General features: G+C 61.6%; 1 protein-coding gene across 1 annotated transcript in view; it reads right to left on the reverse strand.

The window, feature by feature from the left end:
* Positions 1-24,623, reverse strand: part of pros1 (protein S) — a 93,981-nt gene extending 69,358 nt beyond the window's left edge. The window contains exon 1 of the mRNA XM_072476015.1: positions 23,848-24,623. Within this exon, the coding sequence (XP_072332116.1) occupies positions 23,848-23,905 (58 nt within the window). The 5' untranslated portion in view covers positions 23,906-24,623. The remainder of the gene's footprint in view (positions 1-23,847) is intronic.
* Positions 24,624-26,011: the final 1,388 nt, after the last annotated feature.

Genomic DNA, 26,011 nt, shown 5'->3' on the forward strand with positions numbered 1-26,011 from the left:
TGTAGGAGGTTATAGAGATATGGAGCGGAGTAGGGGTTGGAGGAGGTTACAGAGATAGTGAGTGGTATAAGGACTGGAGGAGATTACAGAGATAGTGGGGGGGGAATAGGGGTTGGAGGCGGTTACAGAAATAGGGAGTGGAGTGGAGGCTGGAGGAGGTAACAGAGAGAGGGAGGATTGTATGGGTTGGGGAAAGTTACAGAGATAGGGAGGGTTGTATGGATTGAGGAAGGTTACAGAGATAAGGAGGGTTGTAGGGACTGGAGGGGGTTACAGAGGGAGGGAGGGTTGTAGGGGTTGGAGGTGGTAACAGAGATAGGGAGGGTTGTAGGGACTGGAGGGTGTTACAGAGATAGGGAGGGTTGTAGGGGCTGGAGGAGGTTACAGAGATAGGGAGGGTTGTAGGGACTGAAGGAGGTAACAGAGATACGGAGGGTTGTAGAGGTTGGAGGGGGTTATAGAGATAGGGAGGGTTGGAGGAGGTAACAGAGATAGGGAGGGTTGCGGTGGCTGTTGGAGGGAACAGAGGGAGGGCCAAAGCTTGGGAGGGATTTGTAAAGCAGGATGATGTATTCCGAGGTTCCGTGGCTGGGTCTGGGAGATGTGGACAATCCCCAAGAGGAGGTTTCACATTTGCAAAGACTTTAATCTGAGTCTCGGTGGGGAGATTAAAGAGATGAATTGAAAGGTTACAGAAACCAATCCCAGGAAATGGGGCTAGTACTGGACCAATGGGTAGAATGGCCTGGTGGACTGAGGGGGAATTTTTGCAGCGACTGTCTCTCCCTCATTTCTATCCGGGAGGAGGGGGAGCAGCTCTCTGAACAAATCCCCTTCCTGGGGGCGTGATAGAGGGTGCGGGTAGTGAGGGTCTGGGTAGTGAGGGGCTGGGCAGTGAGGGTCCGGGCAGTGAGGGTGCGGGTAGTGAGGGTACGGGCAGTGAGAGTTCGGGCAGTGACGGTGAGGGTAGTGAGGGTTCGGGCAGTGAGGGTCCGGGCAGTGAGGGTGCGGGTAGTGAGGGTCCGGGCAGTGAGAGTGCGGGTAGTGAGGGTCCGGGCAGTGAGGGTTCGGGCAGTGGGGGTTCGGGTAGTGAGGGTCCAGGCAGTGAGAGTGCGGGTAGTGAGGGTCCGGGCAGTGAGCGTTCGGGCAGTGAGAGTCCGGGCAGTGAGGGTCCGGGTAGTGAGGGTCCGGGCAGTGAGGGTCCGGGCAGTGAGGGTTCGGGCAGTGAGGGTCCGGGCAGTGAGGGTGAGGGTAGTGAGGGTCCGGGCAGTGAGGGTCCGGGTAGTGAGGGTCCGGGTAGTGAGGGTCCGGGTAGTGAGGGTCGGGGCAGTGAGGGTACAGGCAGTGAGGGTCTGGGCAGTGAGGGTTCTGGCAGTGAGGGTCCTGGCAGTGAGGGTGAGTGTAGTGAGGGTCCGGGCAGTGAGGATCCGGGTAATGAGGGTCCGGGTAGTGAGGGGTAGTGAGGGTCAGGGCAGTGAGGGTCCGGGTAGTGAGGGTCTGGGTAGTGAGGAGCAGTGAGGGTCCGGGTAGTGAGGGTCCGGGTAGTGAGGGGCAGTGAGGGTTTGGGTAGTGAGGGTCCGGGTAATGAGGGGTAGTGAGGGTCCGGGTAGTGAGGGGTAGTGAGGGTCAGGGCAGTGAGGGCCCAGGTAGTGAGGGGCAGTGAGCGTCCGGGAAGTGAGGGGCAGTGAGGCTCTGGGTAGTGAGGGTCCGGGTAGTGAGGGTCCGGGTAGTGAGGGTCCGGGTAGTGAGGGGTAGTGAGGGTCAGGGTAGTGAGGGTCCGGGTAGTGAGGGGCAATGAGGGTCCGGGAAGTGAGGGTCTGGGTAGTGAGGGTCTGGGTAGTGAGGGTCCGGGTAGTGAGGGTCCGGGTAGTGAGGGGTAGTGAGGGTCAGGGTAGTGAGGGTCCGGGTAGTGAGGGGCAATGAGGGTCCGGGTAGTGAGGGTCCGGGTAGTGAGGGTCCGGGTAGTGAGGGTCCGGGCAGTGAGGGTGAGGGTAGTGGGGGTGAGGGTAGTGAGGGTGAGGATATTGAGGGTGAAGGTACTGAGGGTCCGGGTAGTGAGGGTGAGGGTAGTGAGGGTCCAGGCAGTGAGGGTAGTGGGGGTGAGAGTAGTGAGCGTACAGGTAGTGAGGGTGAGGGTCATGAGGGTCTGGGTAGTGAGGGTCTGGGTAGTGAGCGTGAGGGTAGTGAGGGTGAGGGTAGTGAGGGTGAAGGTAGTGAGGGTCCAGGTAGTGCGGGTCCGTATAGTGAGGGTCCGGATAGTGAGGGTGAGGGTAGTCAGGGTGAGGGTAGTGTGGGTTAGGGCAGTGAGGGTCTGGGTAGTGAGGGTGAGGGCAGTGAGGGTCCGGGTAGTGAGGGTGAGGATAGTGAGGGTGAGGGCAGTGAGGGTGAGGGTAGTGAGGGTCCGGGTAGTGAGGGTGAGGGTATTGAGGGTGAGGGTATTGAGGATGAGGGTAGTGAGGGTTTTGAGGGTGAGGGTAGTGATGGTCTGGGTAGTAAGGGTGAGGGTAGTGAGGGTGAGGGTATTGAGGGTGAGGGAGTGAGGGTCCGGGTAGTGAGGGTCCGGGTATTGAGTGTGAGGGTAGTGAGAGTGAGGGCAGTGAGGGTGAGGGTATTGAGGGTAGTGAGGGTGAGGGTAGTGAGGGTGAGGGTAGTGAGGGTGAGGATATTGAGGGTGAGGGTCTGGGTTGTGAGGGTGAGGGTATTGAGGGTGAGGGTAGTGAGGGTGAGGGTAGTGAGGGTCCGGGCAGTGAGGGTGAGGGTAGTGAGGGTGAGGTTATTGAGGATGAGGGAGTGAGGGACCGGGTAGTGAGGGTGAGGGCAGTAAGGGTGAGGGTGAGGGTATTAAGGATGAGGGAGTGAGGGACCGGGTAGTGAGGGTGAGGGCAGTGAGCGTGAGGGTAGTGAGGGTGAGGGTATTGAGGATGAGGGAGTGAGGGACCGGGTAGTGAGGGTGAGGGTATTGAGGATGAGGGAGTGAGGGTCCAGGTAGTGAGGGTGAGGGCAGTGAGGGTGAGGGCAGTGAGGGTGAGGGTAGTGAGGGTGAGGGTATTGAGGATGAGGGAGTGAGGGTCCAGGTAGTGAGGGTGAGGGCAGTAAGGGTGAGGGCAGTGAGGGTGAGGGTGGTGAGGGTGAGGGTAGTGAGGGTGAGGGTATTGAGGGTGAGGGTAGTGAGGGTGAGGATAGTGAGGGTGAGGGTATTGAGGGTGAGTGAGTGTGGGTGAAGGTAGTGAGGGTGAGGGTAGTGAGGGTGAGTGTATTGAGGTTGAGGGGGTGAGGGTCTGGGTAGTGAGGGTGAGGGTAGTGAGGGTAAGGGTAGTGAGGGTGAAGGTAGTGAGGGTGAGGGTATTGAGGGTGAGGGTATTGAGGATGAGGGTGAGGGTAGTGAGGTTGAGGGCAGTGAGGGTGAGGGTATTGAGGGTGAGGGGGTGAGGGTCTGGTTAGTGAGGGTGAGGGTATTGAGGGTGAGGGTAGTGAGGGTGAGGGTAGTGAGGGTAGTGAGGGTGAGGGTAGTGAGGGTCCGGGTAGTCAGGGTCCGCGTAGTGAGGTTGAGGGTATTGAGGGTGAGGGTAGTGAGGGTGAGGGTATTGAGGGTGAGGGTAGTGAGGGTGAGGGTAGTGAGGGTGAGGGTAGTGAGGGTGAGGGAGTGAGGGTCCGGGTAGCGAGGGTGAGGGTATTGAGGGTAGTGAGAGTGAGGGGAGTGAGGGTCCGGGTATTGAGGGTCCAGGTAGTGAGGGTCTGGGTAGTGAGGGTGAGGGTATTGAGGGTGAGGGTATTGAGGGTCCGGGTAGTGAGGGTCCGGGCAGTGAGGGTCTGGGTACTGAGGGTCCGGGTAGTGAGGTTCCGCAGAGTGAGGGTCCGAGCAGTGAGGGTCCGGGTAGTGAGGATCCGGGTAATGAGGGTACGGGTAGTGAGGGTGAGGGTATTGAGGGTGAGGGTAGTGAGGGTGAGGGTATTGAGGCTCCGGGTAGTGAGGGTCCGGGTAGTGAGGGTGAGGGCAGTGAGGATGAGGGTAGTGAGGGTAGTGAGGGTGATGGTGGTGAGGTTGAGGGTAGTGAGGGTGAGGGTCTGGGTAGTGAGGGTGAGGGTATTGAGGGTGAGGGTAGTGAGGGTCCAGGCAGTGAGGGTGAGGGTAGTGAGGGTGAGGGCATTGAGGATGAGGGAGTGAGGGACCGGGTAGTGAGGGTGAGGGTAGTGAGGGTGGGGGTAGTGAGGGTGAGGGAGTGCAGGTGAGGGTAGTGAGGGTGAGGGTAGTGAGGGTGAGGGCAGTGAGGGTGAGGGTATTGAGGGTGAGGGGTTGAGGGTCTGGGTAGTGAGGGTGAGGGTAGTGAGGGTGAGGGTAGTGAGTGTGAGGGTATTGAGGGTGAGGGTAGTGAGGGTGAGGGTAGTGAGGGTATTGAGGGTAAGGGTAGTGAGGGTGAGGGTATTGAGGGTGCGGGAGTGAGGGTGAGGGTAGTGAGGGTAGTGAGGGTGAGGGTAGTGAGGGTGAGAGTATTGAGGATGAGGGAGTGAGGGTCCAGGTAGTGAGGGTGAGGGCAGTGAGGTTGAGGGCAGTGAGGGTGAGGGTGGTGAGGGTGAGGGTAGTGAGGGTGAGGGTGAGGGTATTGAGGGTGAGGGTAGTGAGGGTGAGGATAGTGAGGGTGAGGGTATTGAGGGTGAAGGAGTGTGGGTGAGGGTAGTGAGGGTGAGGGTAGTGAGGGTGAGTGTATTGAGGTTGAGGGGGTGAGGGTCTGGGTAGAGTGGGTGAGGGTAGTGAGGGTGAGGGTAGTGAGGGTGAAGGTAGTGAGGGTGAGTGTATTGAGGGTGAGGGTATTGAGGATGAGGGTGAGGGTAGTGAGGTTGAGGGCAGTGAGGGTGAGGGTATTGAGGGTGAGGGGGTGAGGGTCTGGTTAGTGAGGGTGAGGGTATTGAGGGTGAGGGTAGTGAGGGTGAGGGTAGTGAGGGTAGTGAGGGTGAGTGTAGTGAGGGTCAGTGTAGTGAGGGTGAGGGTATTGAGGGTGAGGGTATTGAGGGTCCGGGTAGTGATGGTCCGGGCATTGAGGGTCTGGGTAGTGAGGGTCCGGGTAGTGAGGTTCCGCACAGTGAGGGTCCGAGCAGTGAGGGTCCGGGTAGTGAGGATCCGGGTAATGAGGGTACGGGTAGTGAGGGTGAGGGTATTGAGGGTGAGGGTAGTGAGGGTGAGGGTATTGAGGCTCCGGGTAGTGAGGGTCTGGGTAGTGAGGGTTAGGGCAGTGAGGGTGAGGGTAGTGAGGGTAGTGAGGGTGAGGGTAGTGAGGTTGAGGGTAGTGAGGGTGAGGGTCTGGGTAGTGAGGGTGAGGGTATTGAGGGTGAGGGTAGTGAGGGTCCAGGCAGTGAGGGTGAGGGTAGTGAGGGTGAGGGTATTGAGGATGAGGGAGTGAGGGACCGGGTAGTGAGGGTGAGGGTAGTGATGGTGGGGGTAGTGAGGGTGAGGGAGTGCAGGTGAGGCTAGTGAGGGTGAGGGTAGTGAGGGTGAGGGCAGTAAGGGTGAGGGTATTGAGGGTGAGGGGGTGAGGGTCTGGGTAGTGAGGGTGAGGGTAGTGAGGGTGAGGGTAGTGAGTGTGAGGGTATTGAGGGTGAGGGTAGTGAGGGTGAGGGTAGTGATGGTATTGAGGGTAAGGGTAGTGAGGGTGAGGGTATTGAGGGTGCGGGAGTGAGGGTGAGGGTAGTGAGGGTAGTGAGGGTGAGGGCAGTGAGGATGAGGGTAGTGAGGGTAGGGCAGTGAGGGTCCGAGTAGTGAGGGTACTGAGGGTGAGGGTAGTGAAGGTGAGGGTATTGAGGGTGAGGGTAGTGAGGGTGAGGATTGTGAGAGTGAGGGTAGTGAGGGTGAGGGTATTGAGGGTGAGGGTAGTGAGAGTGAAGGTAGTGAGGGTCCAGGTAGTGCGGGTCCGTATAGTGAGGGTCCGGATAGTGAGGGTGAGGGTAGTCAGGGTGAGGGTAGTGAGGGTGAGGGCAGTGAGTGTCCGGGTAGTGAGGGTGAGGGTAGTGAAGGTCCGGGTAGTCAGGGTGAGGGTAGTGAGGGTGAGGGCAGTGAGGGTGAGGGTGGTGAGGGTCCAGATAGTGAGGGTGAGGATAGCGAGTGAGAGGGCAGTGAGGGAAGTGAGGGTGACGGTCAGTGAGGGTGAGGGTAGTGAGGGTGAGGGTAGTGTGGGTTAGGGCAGTGAGGGTCTGGGTAGTGAGGGTGAGGGCAGTGAGGGTCCGGGTAGTGAGGGTGAGGATAGTGAGGGTGAGGGCAGTGAGGGTGAGGGTAGTGAGGGTCCGGGTAGTGAGGGTGAGGGTATTGAGGGTGAGGGTATTGAGGATGAGGGTATTGAGGATGAGGGTAGTGAGGGTTTTGAGGGTGAGGGTAGTGATGGTCTGGGTAGTAAGGGTGAGGGTAGTGAGGGTGAGGGTATTGAGGGTGAGGGAGTGAGGGTCCGGGTAGTGAGGGTCCGGGTATTGAGTGTGAGGGTAGTGAGAGTGAGGGCAGTGAGGGTGAGGGTATTGAGGGTAGTGAGGGTGAGGGTAGTGAGGGTGAGGGTAGTGAGGGTGAGGATATTGAGGGTGAGGGTCTGGGTTGTGAGGGTGAGGGTATTGAGGGTGAGGGTAGTGAGGGTGAGGGTAGTGAGGGTCCGGGCAGTGAGGGTGAGGGTAGTGAGGGTGAGGGTATTGAGGATGAGGGAGTGAGGGACCGGGTAGTGAGGGTGAGGGCAGTGAGGGTGAGGGTGAGGGTACTAAGGATGAGGGAGTGAGGGACCGGGTAGTGAGGGTGAGGGCAGTGAGGGTGAGGGTAGTGAGGGTGAGGGTATTGAGGATGAGGGAGTGAGGGACCGGGTAGTGAGGGTGAGGGTATTGAGGATGAGGGAGTGAGGGTCCAGGTAGTGAGGGTGAGGGCAGTGAGGGTGAGGGCAGTGAGGGTGAGGGTAGTGAGGGTGAGGGTATTGAGGATGAGGGAGTGAGGGTCCAGGTAGTGAGGGTGAGGGCAGTAAGGGTGAGGGCAGTGAGGGTGAGGGTGGTGAGGGTGAGGGTAGTGAGGGTGAGGGTATTGAGGGTGAGGGTAGTGAGGGTGAGGATAGTGAGGGTGAGGGTATTGAGGGTGAGTGAGTGTGGGTGAAGGTAGTGAGGGTGAGGGTAGTGAGGGTGAGTGTATTTAGGTTGAGGGGGTGAGGGTCTGGGTAGTGAGGGTGAGGGTAGTGAGGGTAAGGGTAGTGAGGGTGAAGGTAGTGAGGGTGAGGGTATTGAGGGTGAGGGTATTGAGGATGAGGGTGAGGGTAGTGAGGTTGAGGGCAGTGAGGGTGAGGGTATTGAGGGTGAGGGGGTGAGGGTCTGGTTAGTGAGGGTGAGGGTATTGAGGGTGAGGGTAGTGAGGGTGAGGGTAGTGAGGGTAGTGAGGGTGAGGGTAGTGAGGGTCCGGGTAGTCAGGGTCCGCGTAGTGAGGTTGAGGGTATTGCGGGTGAGGGTAGTGAGGGTGAGGGTATTGAGGGTGAGGGTAGTGAGGGTGAGGGTAGTGAGGGTGAGGGTAGTGAGGGTGAGGGAGTGAGGGTCCGGGTAGCGAGGGTGAGGGTATTGAGGGTAGTGAGAGTGAGGGAAGTGAGGGTCCGGGTATTGAGGGTCCAGGTAGTGAGGGTCTGGGTAGTGAGGGTGAGGGTATTGAGGGTGAGGGTATTGAGGGTCTGGGTAGTGAGGGTCCGGGCAGTGAGGGTCTGGGTACTGAGGGTCCGGGTAGTGAGGTTCCGCAGAGTGAGGGTCCGAGCAGTGAGGGTCCGGGTAGTGAGGATCCGGGTAATGAGGGTACGGGTAGTGAGGGTGAGGGTATTGAGGGTGAGGGTAGTGAGGGTGAGGGTATTGAGGCTCCGGGTAGTGAGGGTCCGGGTAGTGAGGGTGAGGGCAGTGAGGATGAGGGTAGTGAGGGTAGTGAGGGTGAGGGTGGTGAGGTTGAGGGTAGTGAGGGTGAGGGTCTGGGTAGTGAGGGTGAGGGTATTGAGGGTGAGGGTAGTGAGGGTCCAGGCAGTGAGGGTGAGGGTAGTGAGGGTGAGGGCATTGAGGATGAGGGAGTGAGGGACCGGGTAGTGAGGGTGAGGGTAGTGAGGGTGGGGGTAGTGAGGGTGAGGGAGTGGAGGTGAGGGTAGTGAGGGTGAGGGTAGTGAGGGTGAGGGCAGTGAGGGTGAGGGTATTGAGGGTGAGGGGGTGAGGGTCTGGGTAGTGAGGGTGAGGGTAGTGAGGGTGAGGGTAGTGAGTGTGAGGGTATTGAGGGTGAGGGTAGTGAGGGTGAGGGTAGTGAGGGTATTGAGGGTAAGGGTAGTGAGGGTGAGGGTATTGAGGGTGCGGGAGTGAGGGTGAGGGTAGTGAGGGTAGTGAGGGTGAGGGTAGTGAGGGTGAGAGTATTGAGGATGAGGGAGTGAGGGTCCAGGTAGTGAGGGTGAGGGCAGTGAGGTTGAGGGCAGTGAGGGTGAGGGTGGTGAGGGTGAGGGTAATGAGGGTGAGGGTGAGGGTATTGAGGGTGAGGGTAGTGAGGGTGAGGATAGTGAGGGTGAGGGTATTGAGGGTGAAGGAGTGTGGGTGAGGGTAGTGAGGGTGAGGGTAGTGAGGGTGAGTGTATTGAGGTTGAGGGGGTGAGGGTCTGGGTAGAGTGGGTGAGGGTAGTGAGGGTGAGGGTAGTGAGGGTGAAGGTAGTGAGGGTGAGTGTATTGAGGGTGAGGGTATTGAGGATGAGGGTGAGGGTAGTGAGGTTGAGGGCAGTGAGGGTGAGGGTATTGAGGGTGAGGGGGTGAGGGTCTGGTTAGTGAGGGTGAGGGTATTGAGGGTGAGGGTAGTGAGGGTGAGGGTAGTGAGGGTAGTGAGGGTGAGTGTAGTGAGGGTGAGTGTAGTGAGGGTGAGGGTATTGAGGGTGAGGGTATTGAGGGTCCGGGTAGTGAGGGTCTGGGCATTGAGGGTCTGGGTAGTGAGGGTCCGGGTAGTGAGGTTCCGCACAGTGAGGGTCCGAGCAGTGAGGGTCCGGGTAGTGAGGATCCGGGTAATGAGGGTCCGGGTAGTGAGGGTGAGGGTATTGAGGGTGAGGGTAGTGAGGGTGAGGGTATTGAGGCTCTGGGTAGTGAGGGTCCGGGTAGTGAGGGTGAGGGCAGTGAGGGTGAGGGTAGGAGGGTAGTGAGGGTGAGGGTAGTGAGGTTGAGGGTAGTGAGGGTGAGGGTCTGGGTAGTGAGGGTGAGGGTATTGAGGGTGAGGGTAGTGAGGGTCCAGGCAGTGAGGGTGAGGGTAGTGAGGGTGAGGGTATTGAGGATGAGGGAGTGAGGGACCGGGTAGTGAGGGTGAGGGTAGTGAGGGTGGGGGTAGTGAGGGTGAGGGAGTGCAGGTGAGGGTAGTGAGGGTGAGGGTAGTGAGGGTGAGGGCGGTGAGGGTATTGAGGGTGAGGGAGTGAGGGTCTGGGTAGTGAGGGTGAGGGTAGTGAGGGTGAGGGTAGTGAGTGTGAGGGTATTGAGGGTGAGGGTAGTGAGGGTGAGGGTAGTGATGGTATTGAGGGTAAGGGTAGTGAGGGTGAGGGTATTGAGGGTGCGGGAGTGAGGGTGAGGGTAGTGAGGGTAGTGAGGGTGAGGGCAGTGAGGGTGAGGGTAGTGAGGGTAGGGCAGTGAGGGTCCGAGTAGTGAGGGTACTGAGGGTGAGGGTAGTGAGGGTGAGGGTATTGAGGGTGAGGGTAGTGAGGGTGAGGATTGTGAGAGTGAGGGTAGTGAGGGTGAGGGTATTGAGGGTGAGGGTAGTGAGAGTGAGCGTAGTGAGGGTCTGGGTAGTGAGGGTGAGGGTATTGAGGGTCTGGGTAGTGAGGGTCTGGGTAGTGAGGGTCCGGGTAGTGAGGGTCCGGGTAGTGAGGGTGGTGAGGGTGAGGGTAGTGAGGGTCCGGGCAGTGAGGGTCCTGGCAGTGAGGGTGAGGGTAGTGACGGTTCGGGCAGTGAGGGTCCTGGTAGTGAGGGTCCGGGTAGTGAGGGTCCGCAGAGTGAGGGTCGGGCAGTGAGGGTCCGGTCAGTGAGGGTCCGGGCAATGAGGGTGAGGGTAGTGAGGGTGAGGGCAGTGAGGGTCCGGGTAGTGAGGGTCTGGGTAGTGAGGGTGAGGGTATTGAGGGTCCGGGTAGTGAGGGTCCGGGTAGTGAGGATCCGGGTAGTGAGGGTGAGGGTAGTGAGGGTGAGGGCATTGAGGATGAGGGAGTGAGGGACCGGGTAGTGAGGGTGAGGGTAGTGAGGGTGGGGGTAGTGAGGGTGAGGGAGTGGAGGTGAGGGTAGTGAGGGTGAGGGTAGTGAGGGTGAGGGCAGTGAGGGTGAGGGTATTGAGGGTGAGGGGGTGAGGGTCTGGGTAGTGAGGGTGAGGGTAGTGAGGGTGAGGGTAGTGAGTGTGAGGGTATTGAGGGTGAGGGTAGTGAGGGTGAGGGTAGTGAGGGTATTGAGGGTAAGGGTAGTGAGGGTGAGGGTATTGAGGGTGCGGGAGTGAGGGTGAGGGTAGTGAGGGTAGTGAGGGTGAGGGTAGTGAGGGTGAGAGTATTGAGGATGAGGGAGTGAGGGTCCAGGTAGTGAGGGTGAGGGCAGTGAGGTTGAGGGCAGTGAGGGTGAGGGTGGTGAGGGTGAGGGTAATGAGGGTGAGGGTGAGGGTATTGAGGGTGAGGGTAGTGAGGGTGAGGATAGTGAGGGTGAGGGTATTGAGGGTGAAGGAGTGTGGGTGAGGGTAGTGAGGGTGAGGGTAGTGAGGGTGAGTGTATTGAGGTTGAGGGGGTGAGGGTCTGGGTAGAGTGGGTGAGGGTAGTGAGGGTGAGGGTAGTGAGGGTGAAGGTAGTGAGGGTGAGTGTATTGAGGGTGAGGGTATTGAGGATGAGGGTGAGGGTAGTGAGGTTGAGGGCAGTGAGGGTGAGGGTATTGAGGGTGAGGGGGTGAGGGTCTGGTTAGTGAGGGTGAGGGTATTGAGGGTGAGGGTAGTGAGGGTGAGGGTAGTGAGGGTAGTGAGGGTGAGTGTAGTGAGGGTGAGTGTAGTGAGGGTGAGGGTATTGAGGGTGAGGGTATTGAGGGTCCGGGTAGTGAGGGTCTGGGCATTGAGGGTCTGGGTAGTGAGGGTCCGGGTAGTGAGGTTCCGCACAGTGAGGGTCCGAGCAGTGAGGGTCCGGGTAGTGAGGATCCGGGTAATGAGGGTCCGGGTAGTGAGGGTGAGGGTATTGAGGGTGAGGGTAGTGAGGGTGAGGGTATTGAGGCTCTGGGTAGTGAGGGTCCGGGTAGTGAGGGTGAGGGCAGTGAGGGTGAGGGTAGGAGGGTAGTGAGGGTGAGGGTAGTGATGTTGAGGGTAGTGAGGGTGAGGGTCTGGGTAGTGAGGGTGAGGGTATTGAGGGTGAGGGTAGTGAGGGTCCAGGCAGTGAGGGTGAGGGTAGTGAGGGTGAGGGTATTGAGGATGAGGGAGTGAGGGACCGGGTAGTGAGGGTGAGGGTAGTGAGGGTGGGGGTAGTGAGGGTGAGGGAGTGCAGGTGAGGGTAGTGAGGGTGAGGGTAGTGAGGGTGAGGGCGGTGAGGGTATTGAGGGTGAGGGAGTGAGGGTCTGGGTAGTGAGGGTGAGGGTAGTGAGGGTGAGGGTAGTGAGTGTGAGGGTATTGAGGGTGAGGGTAGTGAGGGTGAGGGTAGTGATGGTATTGAGGGTAAGGGTAGTGAGGGTGAGGGTATTGAGGGTGCGGGAGTGAGGGTGAGGGTAGTGAGGGTAGTGAGGGTGAGGGCAGTGAGGGTGAGGGTAGTGAGGGTAGGGCAGTGAGGGTCCGAGTAGTGAGGGTACTGAGGGTGAGGGTAGTGAGGGTGAGGGTATTGAGGGTGAGGGTAGTGAGGGTGAGGATTGTGAGAGTGAGGGTAGTGAGGGTGAGGGTATTGAGGGTGAGGGTAGTGAGAGTGAGCGTAGTGAGGGTCTGGGTAGTGAGGGTGAGGGTATTGAGGGTCTGGGTAGTGAGGGTCTGGGTAGTGAGGGTCCGGGTAGTGAGGGTCCGGGTAGTGAGGGTGGTGAGGGTGAGGGTAGTGAGGGTCCGGGCAGTGAGGGTCCTGGCAGTGAGGGTGAGGGTAGTGACGGTTCGGGCAGTGAGGGTCCTGGTAGTGAGGGTCCGGGTAGTGAGGGTCCGCAGAGTGAGGGTCGGGCAGTGAGGGTCCGGTCAGTGAGGGTCCGGGCAATGAGGGTGAGGGTAGTGAGGGTGAGGGCAGTGAGGGTCCGGGTAGTGAGGGTCTGGGTAGTGAGGGTGAGGGTATTGAGGGTCCGGGTAGTGAGGGTCCGGGTAGTGAGGATCCGGGTAGTGAGGGTGAGGGTATTGAGGGTCCGGGAAGTGAGGATCCGGGCAGTGAGGGTCCGTGTAGTGAGGTTGAGGGTCGTGAGGGTACGGGTAGTGAGGGTCCAGGTAGTGAGTGTCCGGGTAGTGAGGTTGAGGGTATTGATGGTCCGGGTAGTGATGGTCCGGGTAGTGAGGATCCGGGTAGTGAGGGTGAGGGTATTGAGGGTGAGGGTAGTGAGGGTCCGGGTAGTGAGGGTGAGGGTAGTGAGGGTCCGGGTAGTGAGGATCCGGGTAGTGAGGGTGAGGGTAGTGAGGGTCTGGGTAGTGAGTGTCCGGGTAGTGAGGGTGAGGGTATTGAGGGTGAGGGTAGTGAGAGTCCGGGTAGTGAGGGTCCGGGTAGTGAGGGTGAGGGTAGTGAGGGTGAGGGTAGTGAGGGTCTGCGTAGTGAGGGTCCGGGTAGTGAGGTTGAGGGTATTGATGGTCCGGGTAGTGATGGTCCGGGTAGTGAGGATCCGGGTAGTGAGGGTGAGGGTATTGAGGGTGAGGGTAGTGAGGGTCCGGGTAGTGAGGGTGAGGGTAGTGAGGGTCCGGGTAGTGAGGATCCGGGTAGTGAGGGTGAGGGTAGTGAGGGTCCGGGTAGTGAGTGTCCGGGTAGTGAGGGTGAGGGTATTGAGGGTAAGGGTAGTGAGAGTCCGGGTAGTGAGGGTCCGGGTAGTGAGGGTGAGGGTAGTGAGGGTGAGGGTAGTGAGGGTCCGGGTAGTGAGGGTGAGGGTAGTGAGGGTCCGGGCAGTGAGGCTGAGGGTAGTAAGGATCCGGGCAGTGAGGGTCCGGGCAGTGAGGGTGAGGGCAGTGAGGGTCCGGGTAGTGAGGGTGAGGGTAGTGAGGGTCCGGGTAGTGAGGGTGAGGGTAGTGAGGGTCTGGGTAGTGAGGGTCTGGGTAGTGAGTGTGAGGGTAGTGAGGATCCGGGTAGTGAGGGTGAGGGTAGTGAAGGTCCGGGTCGTGAGGGTCCGGGCAGTGAGGGTCCGGGTAGTGAGGGTCCGGGTAGTGAGGGTCCGGGCAGTGAGGACCGGGTAGTGAGGATCCGGGTAGTGAGGGTCCGGGTAGTGAGGGTCCGGGTAGTGAGGGTCCGGGTAGTGAGGGTCGGGGTAGAGAGGGTCCGGGCAGTGAGGGTGAGGGCAGTGAGGGTCCGGGTAGTGAGGGTGAGGGTAGTGAGGGTCCGGGTAGTGAGGGTGAGGGTAGTGAGGGTCTGGGGAGTGAGGGTCTGGGTAGTGAGGGTGAGGGTAGTGAGGGTCCGGGTAGTGAGGGTCCGGGCAGTGAGGGTCCGGGTAGTGAGGGTCTGGGTAGTGAGGGAGTGGGTAGTGAGGGAGTGGGTAGTGAGGATCCGGGAAGTGTGGGTCCGGGTAGTGAGGGCCCGGGCAGTGAGGGTCCGAGTAGTGAGGGTCCGGGCAGTGAGGGTCCGGGTAGTGAGGATCCGGGTAGTGAAGGTCCGGGTAGTGAGGGTCCGGGCAGTGAGGGTCCGGGTAGTGACGGTCCGGGCAGTGAGGGTCCGGGCAGTGAGGGTCCTGGTAGTGAGGGTCCGGGTAGTGAGGGTCTGGGCAGTGAGGGTCCGGGTAGTGAGGATCCGGGCAGTGAGGGTCCGGGTAGTGAGGGTGAGGGTAGTGAGGGTGAGGGTAGTGAGGGTCCGGGTAGTGAGGGTGAGGGTAGTGAGGGTCCGGGAAGTGAGAGTCCGGGTAGTGAGGATCTGGGTAGCGAGGGTCCGGGCAGTGAGGATCCGGGTAGTGAGGGTCCGGGTAGTGAGGGTCCGGGTAGTGAGGGTCCGGGTAGTGAGGGTCCGGGTAGTGAGGGTCCGGGTAGTGAGGGTCCGGGCAGTGAGGGTCCGGGTAGTGAGGGTCCGGGTAGTGAGGGTGAGAGGAGTGAGGATCCGGGTAGTGAGGGTGAGGGCAGTGAGGGTCCGGGTAGTGAGGGTCCGGGTAGTGAGGGTGAAGGTAGTGAGGGTCCGGGTAGTGAGGGTCCGGGTAGTGAGGGTGAAGGTAGTGAGGGTCCGGGCAGTGAGGGTCCGGGCAGTGAGGGTCTGGGCAGTGAGGGTCCGGGCAGTGAGGGTCTGGGTAGTGAGTGCGAGGGTATTGAGGGCCCGGGCAGTGAGGGTCCGGGTAGTGAGGGTCCGGGCAGTGAGGGTCCGGGTAGTGAGGGTCCGGGTAGTGAGGGTGAGGGTAGTGTGGGTGAGGGCAGTGAGGGTCCGGGTAGTGAGGGTCCGGGTAGTGTGGGTGAGGGCAGTGAGGGTCCGGGTAGTGAGGGTCCGGGTAGTGAGGGTGAGGGTAGTGAGGGTCCGGGCAGTGAGGGTCCGGGTAGTGAGGGTGAGGGTAGTGAGGGTCCGGGCAGTGAGGGTCCGGGCAGTGAGGGTCCGGGTAATGAGGGTCCGGGTAGTGAGGGTGAGGGTAGTGAGGGTGAGGGCAGTGAGGGTGAGGGTAGTGAGGGTGAGGGTGAGGGTAGTGAGGGTGAGGGTAGTGAGCGTCCGGGCAGTGAGGGTCCGGGCAGTGAGGGTGAGGGTAGTGAGGGCCCGGGCAGTGAGGGTCCGGGTAGTGAGGGTGAGGGTAGTGAGGGTGAGGGTAGTGTGGGTGAGGGCAGTGAGGGTCCGGGTAGTGAGGGTCCGGGTAGTGTGGGTGAGGGCAGTGAGGGTCCGGGTAGTGAGGGTCCGGGTAGTGAGGGTGAGGGTAGTGAGGGTACGGGCAGTGAGGGTCCGGGTAGTGAGGGTGAGGCTAGTGAGGGTCCGGGCAGTGAGGGTCCGGGCAGTGAGGGTCCGGGTAGTGAGGGTGAGGGTAGTGAGGGTGAGGGCAGTGAGGGTGAGGGTAGTGAGTGTGAGGGTAGTGAGGGTGAGGGTAGTGAGGGTCCAGGCAGTGAGGGTCCGGGTAGTGAGGGTCCGGGTAGTGAGGGTCCGGGCAGTGAGGGTCCGGGTAGTGAGGATCCGGGTAGTGAGGGTCTGGGTAGTGAGGGTCCGGGTAGTGAGGGTCCGGGTAGTGAGGTTCGGGGTAGTGAGGGTCCGGGCAGTGAGGTGAGGGCAGTGAGGGTCCGGGTAGTGAGGGTGAGGGTAGTGAGGGTCCGGGTAGTGAGGGTGAGGGTAGTGAGGGTCTGGGTAGTGGGGGTCTGGGTAGTGAGGGTGAGGGTAGTGAGGGTCCGGGTAGTGAGGGTCCGGGCAGTGAGGGTCCGGGTAGTGAGGGTCTGGGTAGTGAGGGAGTGGGTAGTGAGGGTCTGGGTAGTGAGGGTGAGGGTAGTGAGGGTCCGGGTAGTGAGGGTCCGGGCAGTGAGGGTCCGGGTAGTGAGGATCTGGGTAGTGTGGGTCCGGGTAGTGAGGGCCCGGGCAGTGAGGGTCCGGGTAGTGAGGGTCCGGGCAGTGAGGGTCCGGGTAGTGAGGATCCGGGTAGTGAAGGTCCGGGTAGTGAGGGTCCGGGCAGTGAGGGTCCGGGTAATGAGGGTCCGGGCAGTGAGGGTCCGGGCAGTGAGGGTCCTGGTAGTGAGGGTCCGGGTAGTGAGGGTCCGGGCAGTGAGGGTCCGGGTAGTGAGGATCCGGGCAGTGAGGGTCCGGGTAGTGAGGGTGAGGGTAGTGAGGGTGAGGGTAGTGAGGGTCCGGGTAGTGAGGGTGAGGGTAGTGAGGGTCAGGGTAGTGAGAGTCCGGGTAGTGAGGGTCTGGGTATCGAGGGTCCGGGCAGTGAGGATCCGGGTAGTGAGGGTGAGGGTAGTGAGGGTCCGGGTAGTGAGGGTCCGTGTAGTGAGGCTCCGGGTAGTGAGGGTCCGGGTAGTGAGGGTGAGGGTAGTGAGGGTCCGGGCAGTGAGGGACCGGGTAGTGAGGATCCGGGTAGTGAGGGTGAGGGTAGTGAGGATCCGGGTAGTGAAGGTGAGGGCAGTGAGGGTCCGGGTAGTGAGGGTCCGGGTAGTGAGGGTGAAGGTAGTGAGGGTCCGGGCAGTGAGGGTCCGGGTAGTGAGGGTGAGGGTAGTGAGGGTCCGGGCAGTGAGGGTGAGGGCAGTGAGGGTCCGGGCAGTGAGGGTGAGGGCAGTGAGGGTCCGGGTAGTGAGGGTGAGGGTAATGAGGGTCCGGGCAGTGAGGGTCCGCTAGTGAGGGTCCGGGCAGTGAGGGTCCGGGTAGTGAGGGTCCGCTAGTGAGGGTCCGGGCAGTGAGGGTGAGGGTAGTGTGCGTCCGGGCAGTGAGGGTCCGGGTAGTGAGGGTGAGGGTAGTGAGGGTCCGGGCAGTGAGGGTCCGGGCAGTGTGGGTGAGGGTAGTGAGGGTCCGGGCAGTGAGGGTCCGGGTAGTGAGGGTCCGGGCAGTGAGGGTCCGGGTAGTGAGGGTCCGGGCAGTGAGGGTCCGGGTAGTGAGGGTCCGGGTAGTGAGGGTCCGGGCAGTGAGGGTCCGGGTAGTGAGGGTCCGGGTAGTGAGGGTCCGGGTAATGAGGGTCCGGGTAGTGAGGGTCCGGGTAGTGAGGGTCCGGGTAATGAGGGTCCGGGTAGTGAGGGTCCGGGTAGTGAGGGTCCGGGCAGTGAGTGTCTGGGTAGTGAGGGTGAGGGTAGTGAGGGTCCGGGTAATGAGGGTCCGGGCAGTGAGGGTCCGGGTAATGAGGGTCCGGGTAGTGAGGGTGAGGGTAGTGAGGGTCTGGGTAGTGAGGGTGAGGGTAGTGAGGGTCCGGGTAGTGAGGGTCCGGGCAGTGAGGGTCCGGGTAATGAGGGTCCGGGTAGTGAGGGTGAGGGTAGTGAGGGTCCGGGCAGTGAGGGTCCGGGTAGTGAGGGTGAGGGTCCGGGCAGTGAGGGTCCGGGTAGTGAGGGTGAGGGTAGTGAGGGTCCAGGTAGTGAGGGTCCGGGTAGTGAGGGTCTGGGCAGTGAGGGTCCGGGTAGTGAGGGTCCGGGCAGTGAGGGTGAGTGTAGTGAGGGTTCGGGTAGTGAGGGTCCGGGTAGTGAGGGTCCGGGCAGTGAGGGTCCGGGTAGTGAGGGTCCGGGCAGTGAGGGTCCGGGTAGTGAGGGTGAGGGTAGTGAGGGTCCGGGCAGTGAGGGTGAGGGCAGTGAGGGTCCGGGCGGTGAGGGTGAGGGCAGTGAGGGTCCGGGTAGTGAGGGTCCGGGCAGTGAGGGTGAGGTTAGTGAGGGTTCGGGTAGTGAGGGTCCGGGTAGTGAGGGTGAGAGCAGTGAGGGTCCGGGTAATGAGGGTCCGGGTAGTGAGGGTCCGGGTAATGAGGGTCCGGGTAGTGAGGGTCCGGGTAGTGAGGGTCCGGGTAATGAGGGTCCGGGTAGTGAGGGTCCGGGTAGTGAGGGTCCGGGCAGTGAGGGTCTGGGTAGTGAGTGTGAGGGTAGTGAGGGTCCGGGTAATGAGGGTCCGGGCAGTGAGGGTCCGGGTAATGAGGGTCCGGGTAGTGAGGGTGAGGGTAGTGAGGGTCTGGGTAGTGAGGGTGAGGGTAGTGAGGGTCCGGGTAGTGAGGGTCCGGGCAGTGAGGGTCCGGGTAATGAGGGTCCGGGTAGTGAGGGTGAGGGTAGTGAGGGTCCGGGCAGTGAGGGTCCGGGTAGTGAGGGTGAGGGTAGTGAGGGTCCAGTTAGTGAGGGTCCGGGTAGTGAGGGTGAGGGGCGTGAGGGTCCGGGCAGTGAGGGTCCGGGTAGTGAGGGTGAGGGTAGTGAGGGTCCGGGTAGTGAGGGTCCGGGTAATGAGGGTCCGGGCAGTGAGGGTCCGGGTAGTGAGGGTCCGGGCAGTGAGGGTGAGGGTAGTGAGGGTTCGGGTAGTGAGGGTCCGGGTAGTGAGGGTCCGGGCAGTGAGGGTCCGGGTAGTGAGGGTCCGGGCAGTGAGGGTCCGGGCAGTGAGGGTCCGGGTAGTGAGGGTCCGGGCAGTGAGGGTGAGGGCAGTGAGGGTCCGGGTAGTGAGGGTGAGGGTAGTGAGGGTCCGGGTAGTGAGGGTCCGGGTAGTGAGGGTCCGGGCAGTGAGGGTCCGAGCAGTGAGGGTCCGGGCAGTGAGGGTCCGGGTAGTGAGGGTCCGGGTAGTGAGGGTCCGGGCAGTGAGGGTCCGGGCAGTGAGGGTCCGGGCAGTGAGGGTGAGGGTAGTGAGGCTCCGGGCAGTGAGGGTCCGGGCAGTGAGGGTCTGGGTAGTGAGAGTCCGGGCAGTGAGGGTCCGGGTAGTGAGGGTGAGGGTAGTGAGGGTCCGGGTAGTGAGGGTCCGGGTAGTGAGAGTCCGGGCAGTGAGGGTCCGGGTAGTGAGGGTGAGGGTAGTGAGGGTCCGGTTAGTGAGGGTCCGGGTAGTGACGGTGAGGGCAGTGAGGGTCCGGGTAGTGAGGGTCCGGGTAGTGAGGGTCCGGGTAGTGAGGGTGAGGGCAGTGAGGGTCCGGGTAGTGAGGGTCCGGTTAGTGAGGGTCCGGGTAGTGAGGGTGAGGGCAGTGAGGGTCCGGGCAGTGAGGGTCCGGGTAGTGAGGGTGAGGGCAGTGAGGGTGAGGGCAGTGAGGGTCCGGGTAGTGAGGGTCCGGTTAGTGAGGGTCCGGGTAGTGAGGGTGAGGGCAGTGAGGGTCCGGGCAGTGAGGGTCCGGGCAGTGAGGGTCCGGGTAGTGAGGGTCCGGTTAGTGAGGGTCCGGGTAGTGAGGGTGAGGGCAGTGAGGGTCCGGGCAGTGAGGGTCCGGGCAGTGAGGGTGAGGGCAGTGAGGGTCCGGGTTGTGAGGGTGAGGGTAGTGAGGGTCTGGGTAGTGAGGGTGAGGGTAGTGAGGGTCCGGGTAGTGAGGGTCCGGGCAGTGAGGGTCCGGGTAATGAGGGTCCGGGTAGTGAGGGTGAGGGTAATGAGGGTCCGGGCAGTGAGGGTCCGGGTAGTGAGGGTGAGGGTAGTGAGGGTCCGGGTAGTGAGGGTCCGGGTAGTGAGGGTGAGGGTAGTGAGGGTCCGGGCAGTGAGGGTTCGGGTAGTGAGGGTGAGGGTAGTGAGGGTCCGGGTAGTGAGGGTCCGGGTAGTGAGGGTCCGGGCAGTGAGGGTCCGGGTAGTGAGGGTCCGGGCAGTGAGGGTGAGGGTAGTGAGGGTTCGGGTAGTGAGGGTCCGGGTAGTGAGTGTCCGGGCAGTGAGGGTCCGGGCAGTGAGGGTCCGGGTAGTGAGGGTCCGGGCAGTGAGGGTGAGGGTAGTGAGGGTTCGGGTAGTGAGGGTGAGGGCAGTGAGGGTCCGGGTAGTGAGGGTGAGGGCAGTGAGGGTCCGGGTAGTGAGGGTGAGGGTAGTGAGGGTCCGGGTAGTGAGGGTCCGGGTAGTGAGGGTCCGGGCAGTGAGGGTCCGGGCAGTGAGGGTCCGGGCAGTGAGGGTCCGGGTAGTGAGGGTCCGGTTAGTGAGGGTCCGGGTAGTGAGGGTCCGGGCAGTGAGGGTCCGGGTAGTGAGGGTGAGGGCAGTGAGGGTCCGGGCAGTGAGGGTCCGGGTAGTGAGGGTGAGGGCAGTGAGGGTGAGGGCAGTGAGGGTCCGGGTAGTGAGGGTCCGGTTAGTGAGGGTCCGGGTAGTGAGGGTGAGGGCAGTGAGGGTCCGGGCAGTGAGGGTCCGGGCAGTGAGGGTCCGGGCAGTGAGGGTCCGGGCAGTGAGGGTCCGGGTAGTGAGGGTGAGGGCAGTGAGGGTCCGGGCAGTGAGGGTGAGGGCAGTGAGGGTCCGGGCAGTGAGGGTGAGGGCAGTGAGGGTCCGGGTAGTGAGGGTGAGGGCAGTGAGGGTCCGGGTAGTGAGGGTGAGGGCAGTGAGGGTCCGGGCAGTGAGGGTCCGGGCAGTGAGGGTGAAGGTAGTGAGGGTGAGGGTAGTGAGGGTCCGGGCAGTGAGGGTGAGGGTAGTGAGGGTCCGGGCAGTGAGGGTGAGGGCAGTGAGGGTCCGGGTAGTGAGGGTCCGGGCAGTGAGGGTCCGGGTAGTGAGGGTGCAGGTAGTGAGGGTGAGGGTAGTGAGGGTCCGGGCAGTGAGGGTGAGGGCAGTGAGGGTCCGGGTAGTGATGGTCCGGGCAGTGAGGGTCCGGGTAGTGAGGGTGAAGGTAGTGAGGGTGAGGGTAGTGAGGGTCCGGGCAGTGAGGGTCCGGGTAGTGAGGGTGAAGGTAGTGAGGGTGAGGGTAGTGAGGGTCCGGGCAGTGAGGGTGAGGGTAGTGAGGGTCCGGGCAGTGAGGGTGAGGGCAGTGAGGGTCCGGGTAGTGAGGGTCCGGGTAGTGAGGGTCCGGGCAGTGAGGGTCCGGGTAGTGAGGGTGAGGGTAGTGAGGGTTCGGGTAGTGAGGGTCCGGGCAGTAAGGGTCCGGGTAGTGAGGGTCCGGGCAGTGAGGGTCCGGGTAGTGAGGGTCCGGGCAGTGAGGGTGAGGGTAGTGAGGGTGAGGGCAGTGAGGGTCCGGGTAGTGAGGGTGAGGGTAGTGAGGGTCCGGGCAGTGAGGGTGAGGGTAGTGAGGGTCCGGGTAGTGAGGGTGAGGGTAGTGAGGGTCCGGGTAGTGAGGGTCCGGGCAGTGAGGGTCCGGGTAGTGAGGGTGAGGGTAGTGAGGGTTCGGGTAGTGAGGGTCCGGGCAGTAAGGGTCCGGGTAGTGAGGGTCCGGGCAGTGAGGGTCCGGGTAGTGAGGGTCCGGGCAGTGAGGGTGAGGGTAGTGAGGGTGAGGGCAGTGAGGGTCCGGGTAGTGAGGGTGAGGGTAGTGAGGGTCCGGGCAGTGAGGGTGAGGGTAGTGAGGGTCCGGGTAGTGAGGGTGAGGGTAGTGAGGGTCCGGGTAGTGAGGGTCCGGGTAGTGAGGGTCCGGGCAGTGAGGGTGAGGGCAGTGAGGGTCCGGGTAGTGAGGGTGAGGGTAGTGAGGGTCCGGGTAGTGAGGGTCCGGGTAGTGAGGGTCCGGGCAGTGAGGGTCCGAGCAGTGAGGGTCCGGGCAGTGAGGGTCCGGGTAGTGAGGGTCCGGGTAGTGAGGGTCCGGGCAGTGAGGGTCCGGGCAGTGAGGGTCCGGGCAGTGAGGGTGAGGGTAGTGAGGCTCCGGGCAGTGAGGGTCCGGGCAGTGAGGGTCTGGGTAGTGAGAGTCCGGGCAGTGAGGGTCCGGGTAGTGAGGGTGAGGGTAGTGAGGGTCCGGGTAGTGAGGGTCCGGGTAGTGAGAGTCCGGGCAGTGAGGGTCCGGGTAGTGAGGGTGAGGGTAGTGAGGGTCCGGTTAGTGAGGGTCCGGGTAGTGACGGTGAGGGCAGTGAGGGTCCGGGTAGTGAGGGTCCGGGTAGTGAGGGTCCGGGTAGTGAGGGTGAGGGCAGTGAGGGTCCGGGTAGTGAGGGTCCGGTTAGTGAGGGTCCGGGTAGTGAGGGTGAGGGCAGTGAGGGTCCGGGCAGTGAGGGTCCGGGTAGTGAGGGTGAGGGCAGTGAGGGTGAGGGCAGTGAGGGTCCGGGTAGTGAGGGTCCGGTTAGTGAGGGTCCGGGTAGTGAGGGTGAGGGCAGTGAGGGTCCGGGCAGTGAGGGTCCGGGCAGTGAGGGTCCGGGTAGTGAGGGTCCGGTTAGTGAGGGTCCGGGTAGTGAGGGTGAGGGCAGTGAGGGTCCGGGCAGTGAGGGTCCGGGCAGTGAGGGTGAGGGCAGTGAGGGTCCGGGTTGTGAGGGTGAGGGTAGTGAGGGTCTGGGTAGTGAGGGTGAGGGTAGTGAGGGTCCGGGTAGTGAGGGTCCGGGCAGTGAGGGTCCGGGTAATGAGGGTCCGGGTAGTGAGGGTGAGGGTAATGAGGGTCCGGGCAGTGAGGGTCCGGGTAGTGAGGGTGAGGGTAGTGAGGGTCCGGGTAGTGAGGGTCCGGGTAGTGAGGGTGAGGGTAGTGAGGGTCCGGGCAGTGAGGGTCCGGGTAGTGAGGGTGAGGGTAGTGAGGGTCCGGGTAGTGAGGGTCCGGGTAGTGAGGGTCCGGGCAGTGAGGGTCCGGGTAGTGAGGGTCCGGGCAGTGAGGGTGAGGGTAGTGAGGGTTCGGGTAGTGAGGGTCCGGGTAGTGAGTGTCCGGGCAGTGAGGGTCCGGGCAGTGAGGGTCCGGGTAGTGAGGGTCCGGGCAGTGAGGGTGAGGGTAGTGAGGGTTCGGGTAGTGAGGGTGAGGGCAGTGAGGGTCCGGGTAGTGAGGGTGAGGGCAGTGAGGGTCCGGGTAGTGAGGGTGAGGGTAGTGAGGGTCCGGGTAGTGAGGGTCCGGGTAGTGAGGGTCCGGGCAGTGAGGGTCCGGGCAGTGAGGGTCCGGGCAGTGAGGGTCCGGGTAGTGAGGGTCCGGTTAGTGAGGGTCCGGGTAGTGAGGGTCCGGGCAGTGAGGGTCCGGGTAGTGAGGGTGAGGGCAGTGAGGGTCCGGGCAGTGAGGGTCCGGGTAGTGAGGGTGAGGGCAGTGAGGGTGAGGGCAGTGAGGGTCCGGGTAGTGAGGGTCCGGTTAGTGAGGGTCCGGGTAGTGAGGGTGAGGGCAGTGAGGGTCCGGGCAGTGAGGGTCCGGGCAGTGAGGGTCCGGGCAGTGAGGGTCCGGGCAGTGAGGGTCCGGGTAGTGAGGGTGAGGGCAGTGAGGGTCCGGGCAGTGAGGGTGAGGGCAGTGAGGGTCCGGGCAGTGAGGGTGAGGGCAGTGAGGGTCCGGGTAGTGAGGGTGAGGGCAGTGAGGGTCCGGGTAGTGAGGGTGAGGGCAGTGAGGGTCCGGGCAGTGAGGGTCCGGGCAGTGAGGGTGAAGGTAGTGAGGGTGAGGGTAGTGAGGGTCCGGGCAGTGAGGGTGAGGGTAGTGAGGGTCCGGGCAGTGAGGGTGAGGGCAGTGAGGGTCCGGGTAGTGAGGGTCCGGGCAGTGAGGGTCCGGGTAGTGAGGGTGCAGGTAGTGAGGGTGAGGGTAGTGAGGGTCCGGGCAGTGAGGGTGAGGGCAGTGAGGGTCCGGGTAGTGATGGTCCGGGCAGTGAGGGTCCGGGTAGTGAGGGTGAAGGTAGTGAGGGTGAGGGTAGTGAGGGTCCGGGCAGTGAGGGTCCGGGTAGTGAGGGTGAAGGTAGTGAGGGTGAGGGTAGTGAGGGTCCGGGCAGTGAGGGTGAGGGTAGTGAGGGTCCGGGCAGTGAGGGTGAGGGCAGTGAGGGTCCGGGTAGTGAGGGTCCGGGTAGTGAGGGTCCGGGCAGTGAGGGTCCGGGTAGTGAGGGTGAGGGTAGTGAGGGTTCGGGTAGTGAGGGTCCGGGCAGTAAGGGTCCGGGTAGTGAGGGTCCGGGCAGTGAGGGTCCGGGTAGTGAGGGTCCGGGCAGTGAGGGTGAGGGTAGTGAGGGTGAGGGCAGTGAGGGTCCGGGTAGTGAGGGTGAGGGTAGTGAGGGTCCGGGCAGTGAGGGTGAGGGTAGTGAGGGTCCGGGTAGTGAGGGTGAGGGTAGTGAGGGTCCGGGTAGTGAGGGTCCGGGCAGTGAGGGTCCGGGTAGTGAGGGTGAGGGTAGTGAGGGTTCGGGTAGTGAGGGTCCGGGCAGTAAGGGTCCGGGCAGTGAGGGTCCGGGTAGTGAGGGTCCGGGCAGTGAGGGTGAGGGTAGTGAGTGTGAGGGCAGTGAGGGTCCGGGTAGTGAGGGTGAGGGTAGTGAGGGTCCGGGCAGTGAGGGTGAGGGTAGTGAGGGTCCGGGTAGTGAGGGTGAGGGTAGTGAGGGTCCGGGTAGTGAGGGTCCGGGTAGTGAGGGTGAGGGTAGTGAGGGTCCGCAGATACTCACAGGTCCGGGTCAGGGAGACGAGGCTGAGCAGAACCGCGAACCGCAGACCCGCCGACATCGCGGCGGCGCCTCTGTCCCCGCGTCCCGGCCCCGGTCCACCTCCTCCGGCCCCTGTCCCGGTCCCTGTCCCTGTCTCTGTCCCTGTCCCGGTCCCTGTCTCTGTCTCTGTCCCTGTCCCTGTCTCTACTCTGTCCCGGCCTCTGTGTCTCTGTCTCTATCCCGGTCCCTGTGTCTCTGTCTCTGTCCCTGTCTCTGGCACTGTCTCTGTCCCGGCCTCTGTGTCTCTGTCTCTATCCCTGTCCCTGTCACTGTCTCTGTCCCGGCCCCTGTCTCTGTCCCTGTCCCGGTCCCTGTGTCTCTATCCCTGTCCCTGTCTCTGTCCCTGTCCCGGTCCCTGTGTCTCTGTCTCTGTCCCTGTCCCTGTCACTGTCTCTGTCTCTGTCCCTGTCCCTGTCACTGTCTCTGTCCCTGTCCCGGCCTCTGTCTCTATCCCTGTCCCTGTCTCTGTCTCTGTCCCTGTCTCTGTCTCTGTCCCTGTCTCTGTCCCTGTCCCGGTCCCTGTGTCTCTGTCTCTATCCCTGTCTCTGTCCCTGTCCCGGCCCCTGTCTCTATCCCTGTCCCTGTCTCTGTCCCTGTCCCTGTCTCTGTCTCTGTCCCTGTCTCTGTCTCTATCCCTGTCTCTGTCCCTGTCCCGGCCCCTGTCTCTGTCCCGGTCCCTGTGTCCCTGTCCCGGTCACTGTCTCTGTCCCGGTCTCTATCCCGGTGCCCGCGTCCGGCGGTCTGGAGCCCGGGGAGGGGGAGCGGGTCCGGGGCTGGGCGAAGCCGCTCCAATCACAACCTTCAAACAGAAAGGGAGGTGGAATTGCGTACCTGCTGCTCTATGTGTGTATACACAATACATGTATGTGTGTGTGCTGTATGTGTGTGTACACAATACATGTATGTGTGTGTGCTGTATGTGTGTGTACACAATACATGTATGTGTGCGCTGTATGTGTGTGTACACAATACATGTATGTGTGTGTGCTGTATGTGTGTGTACACAATACATGTATGTGTGTGCTGTATGTGTGTGTGTACACAATACATGTATGTGTGTGTGCTGTATGTGTGTGTACACAATGCATGTATGTGTGTGCTGTATGTGTGTGTGTACAATACAGGTATGTGTGTGTACACAATACATGTATGTGTGTGCTGTATGTGTGTGTGTACAATACATGTATGTGTGTGCACACAATACATGTATGTGTGTGTGCTGTATGTGTGTGTACACAATACATGTGTGTGTGTACACAATACATGTATGTGTGCTGTATGTGTGTGTACACAATACATGTATGTGTGTGTACTCTGTGTGTGTGTCAGTTTGTGTGTGTACTCTGTATGTGTCTGTGTGTGCGTGTGGGGGGGGGCTGTATTCTCTGATATGGGATTGTCCAATGTGGACACAGTAAGAAATCTGACACCGGGTTAAAGTCCAACAGGTTTGTTTCGAATCACTAGCTTTCGGAGCGCTGCTCCTTCCTCAGGTGAATGAAGAGGTAAGTACCAGAAACATATATATAGACAAAGTCATAGATGCAAGATGATACTTTGAATGCAAGCCTTTGCAGGTAATTAAGTCTTTACAGATCCAGAGGGAGGGATAATCCCAGGTTAAAGAGGTGTGAACTGTCTCAAACCAGGACAGTTAGTAGGATTTTGCAAGCCCAGGCCAGATCGTTGGGGTGGGGGGGGGGGGGGGGGGGGGGTGGGGGGGGGGGGTGAATATAATGCGACATGAATCCAAGGTCCCAGTTGAAGTCATACTCATGTGTGCAGAACTTGGCTATCAGTTTCTGTTCAGCGATTCTGCATTGTCGCACGCCCTGAAGGCCACCTTGGAGAACGCATACCCGAAGTGTTTGGGTACGCCAGCATCTCCACATCACGTCCTATGTGGAGATATTGCAGAGACTGGGCCAATAGTCCCTGGGTTTTAGAACAATGAGAGGTGGTCTTTCTGTCAGTAATTGAAACAGATAAAACCCTTCAGGAGTTTGGGAGGTTCGATGGCTGGAGAATCAATTCCACAAGAGGCCCAGTCTGGGGATAAAGGGTGAACCATTTCAGACTGAGGGGAGGAGAAATGTCCTCATTCAGAGGGCTGTGAATCTTCGGC

Source organism: Scyliorhinus torazame, chromosome 15 (assembly GCF_047496885.1).
Source record: "Scyliorhinus torazame isolate Kashiwa2021f chromosome 15, sScyTor2.1, whole genome shotgun sequence".
Classification (NCBI taxonomy): Eukaryota; Metazoa; Chordata; class Chondrichthyes; order Carcharhiniformes; family Scyliorhinidae; genus Scyliorhinus; species Scyliorhinus torazame.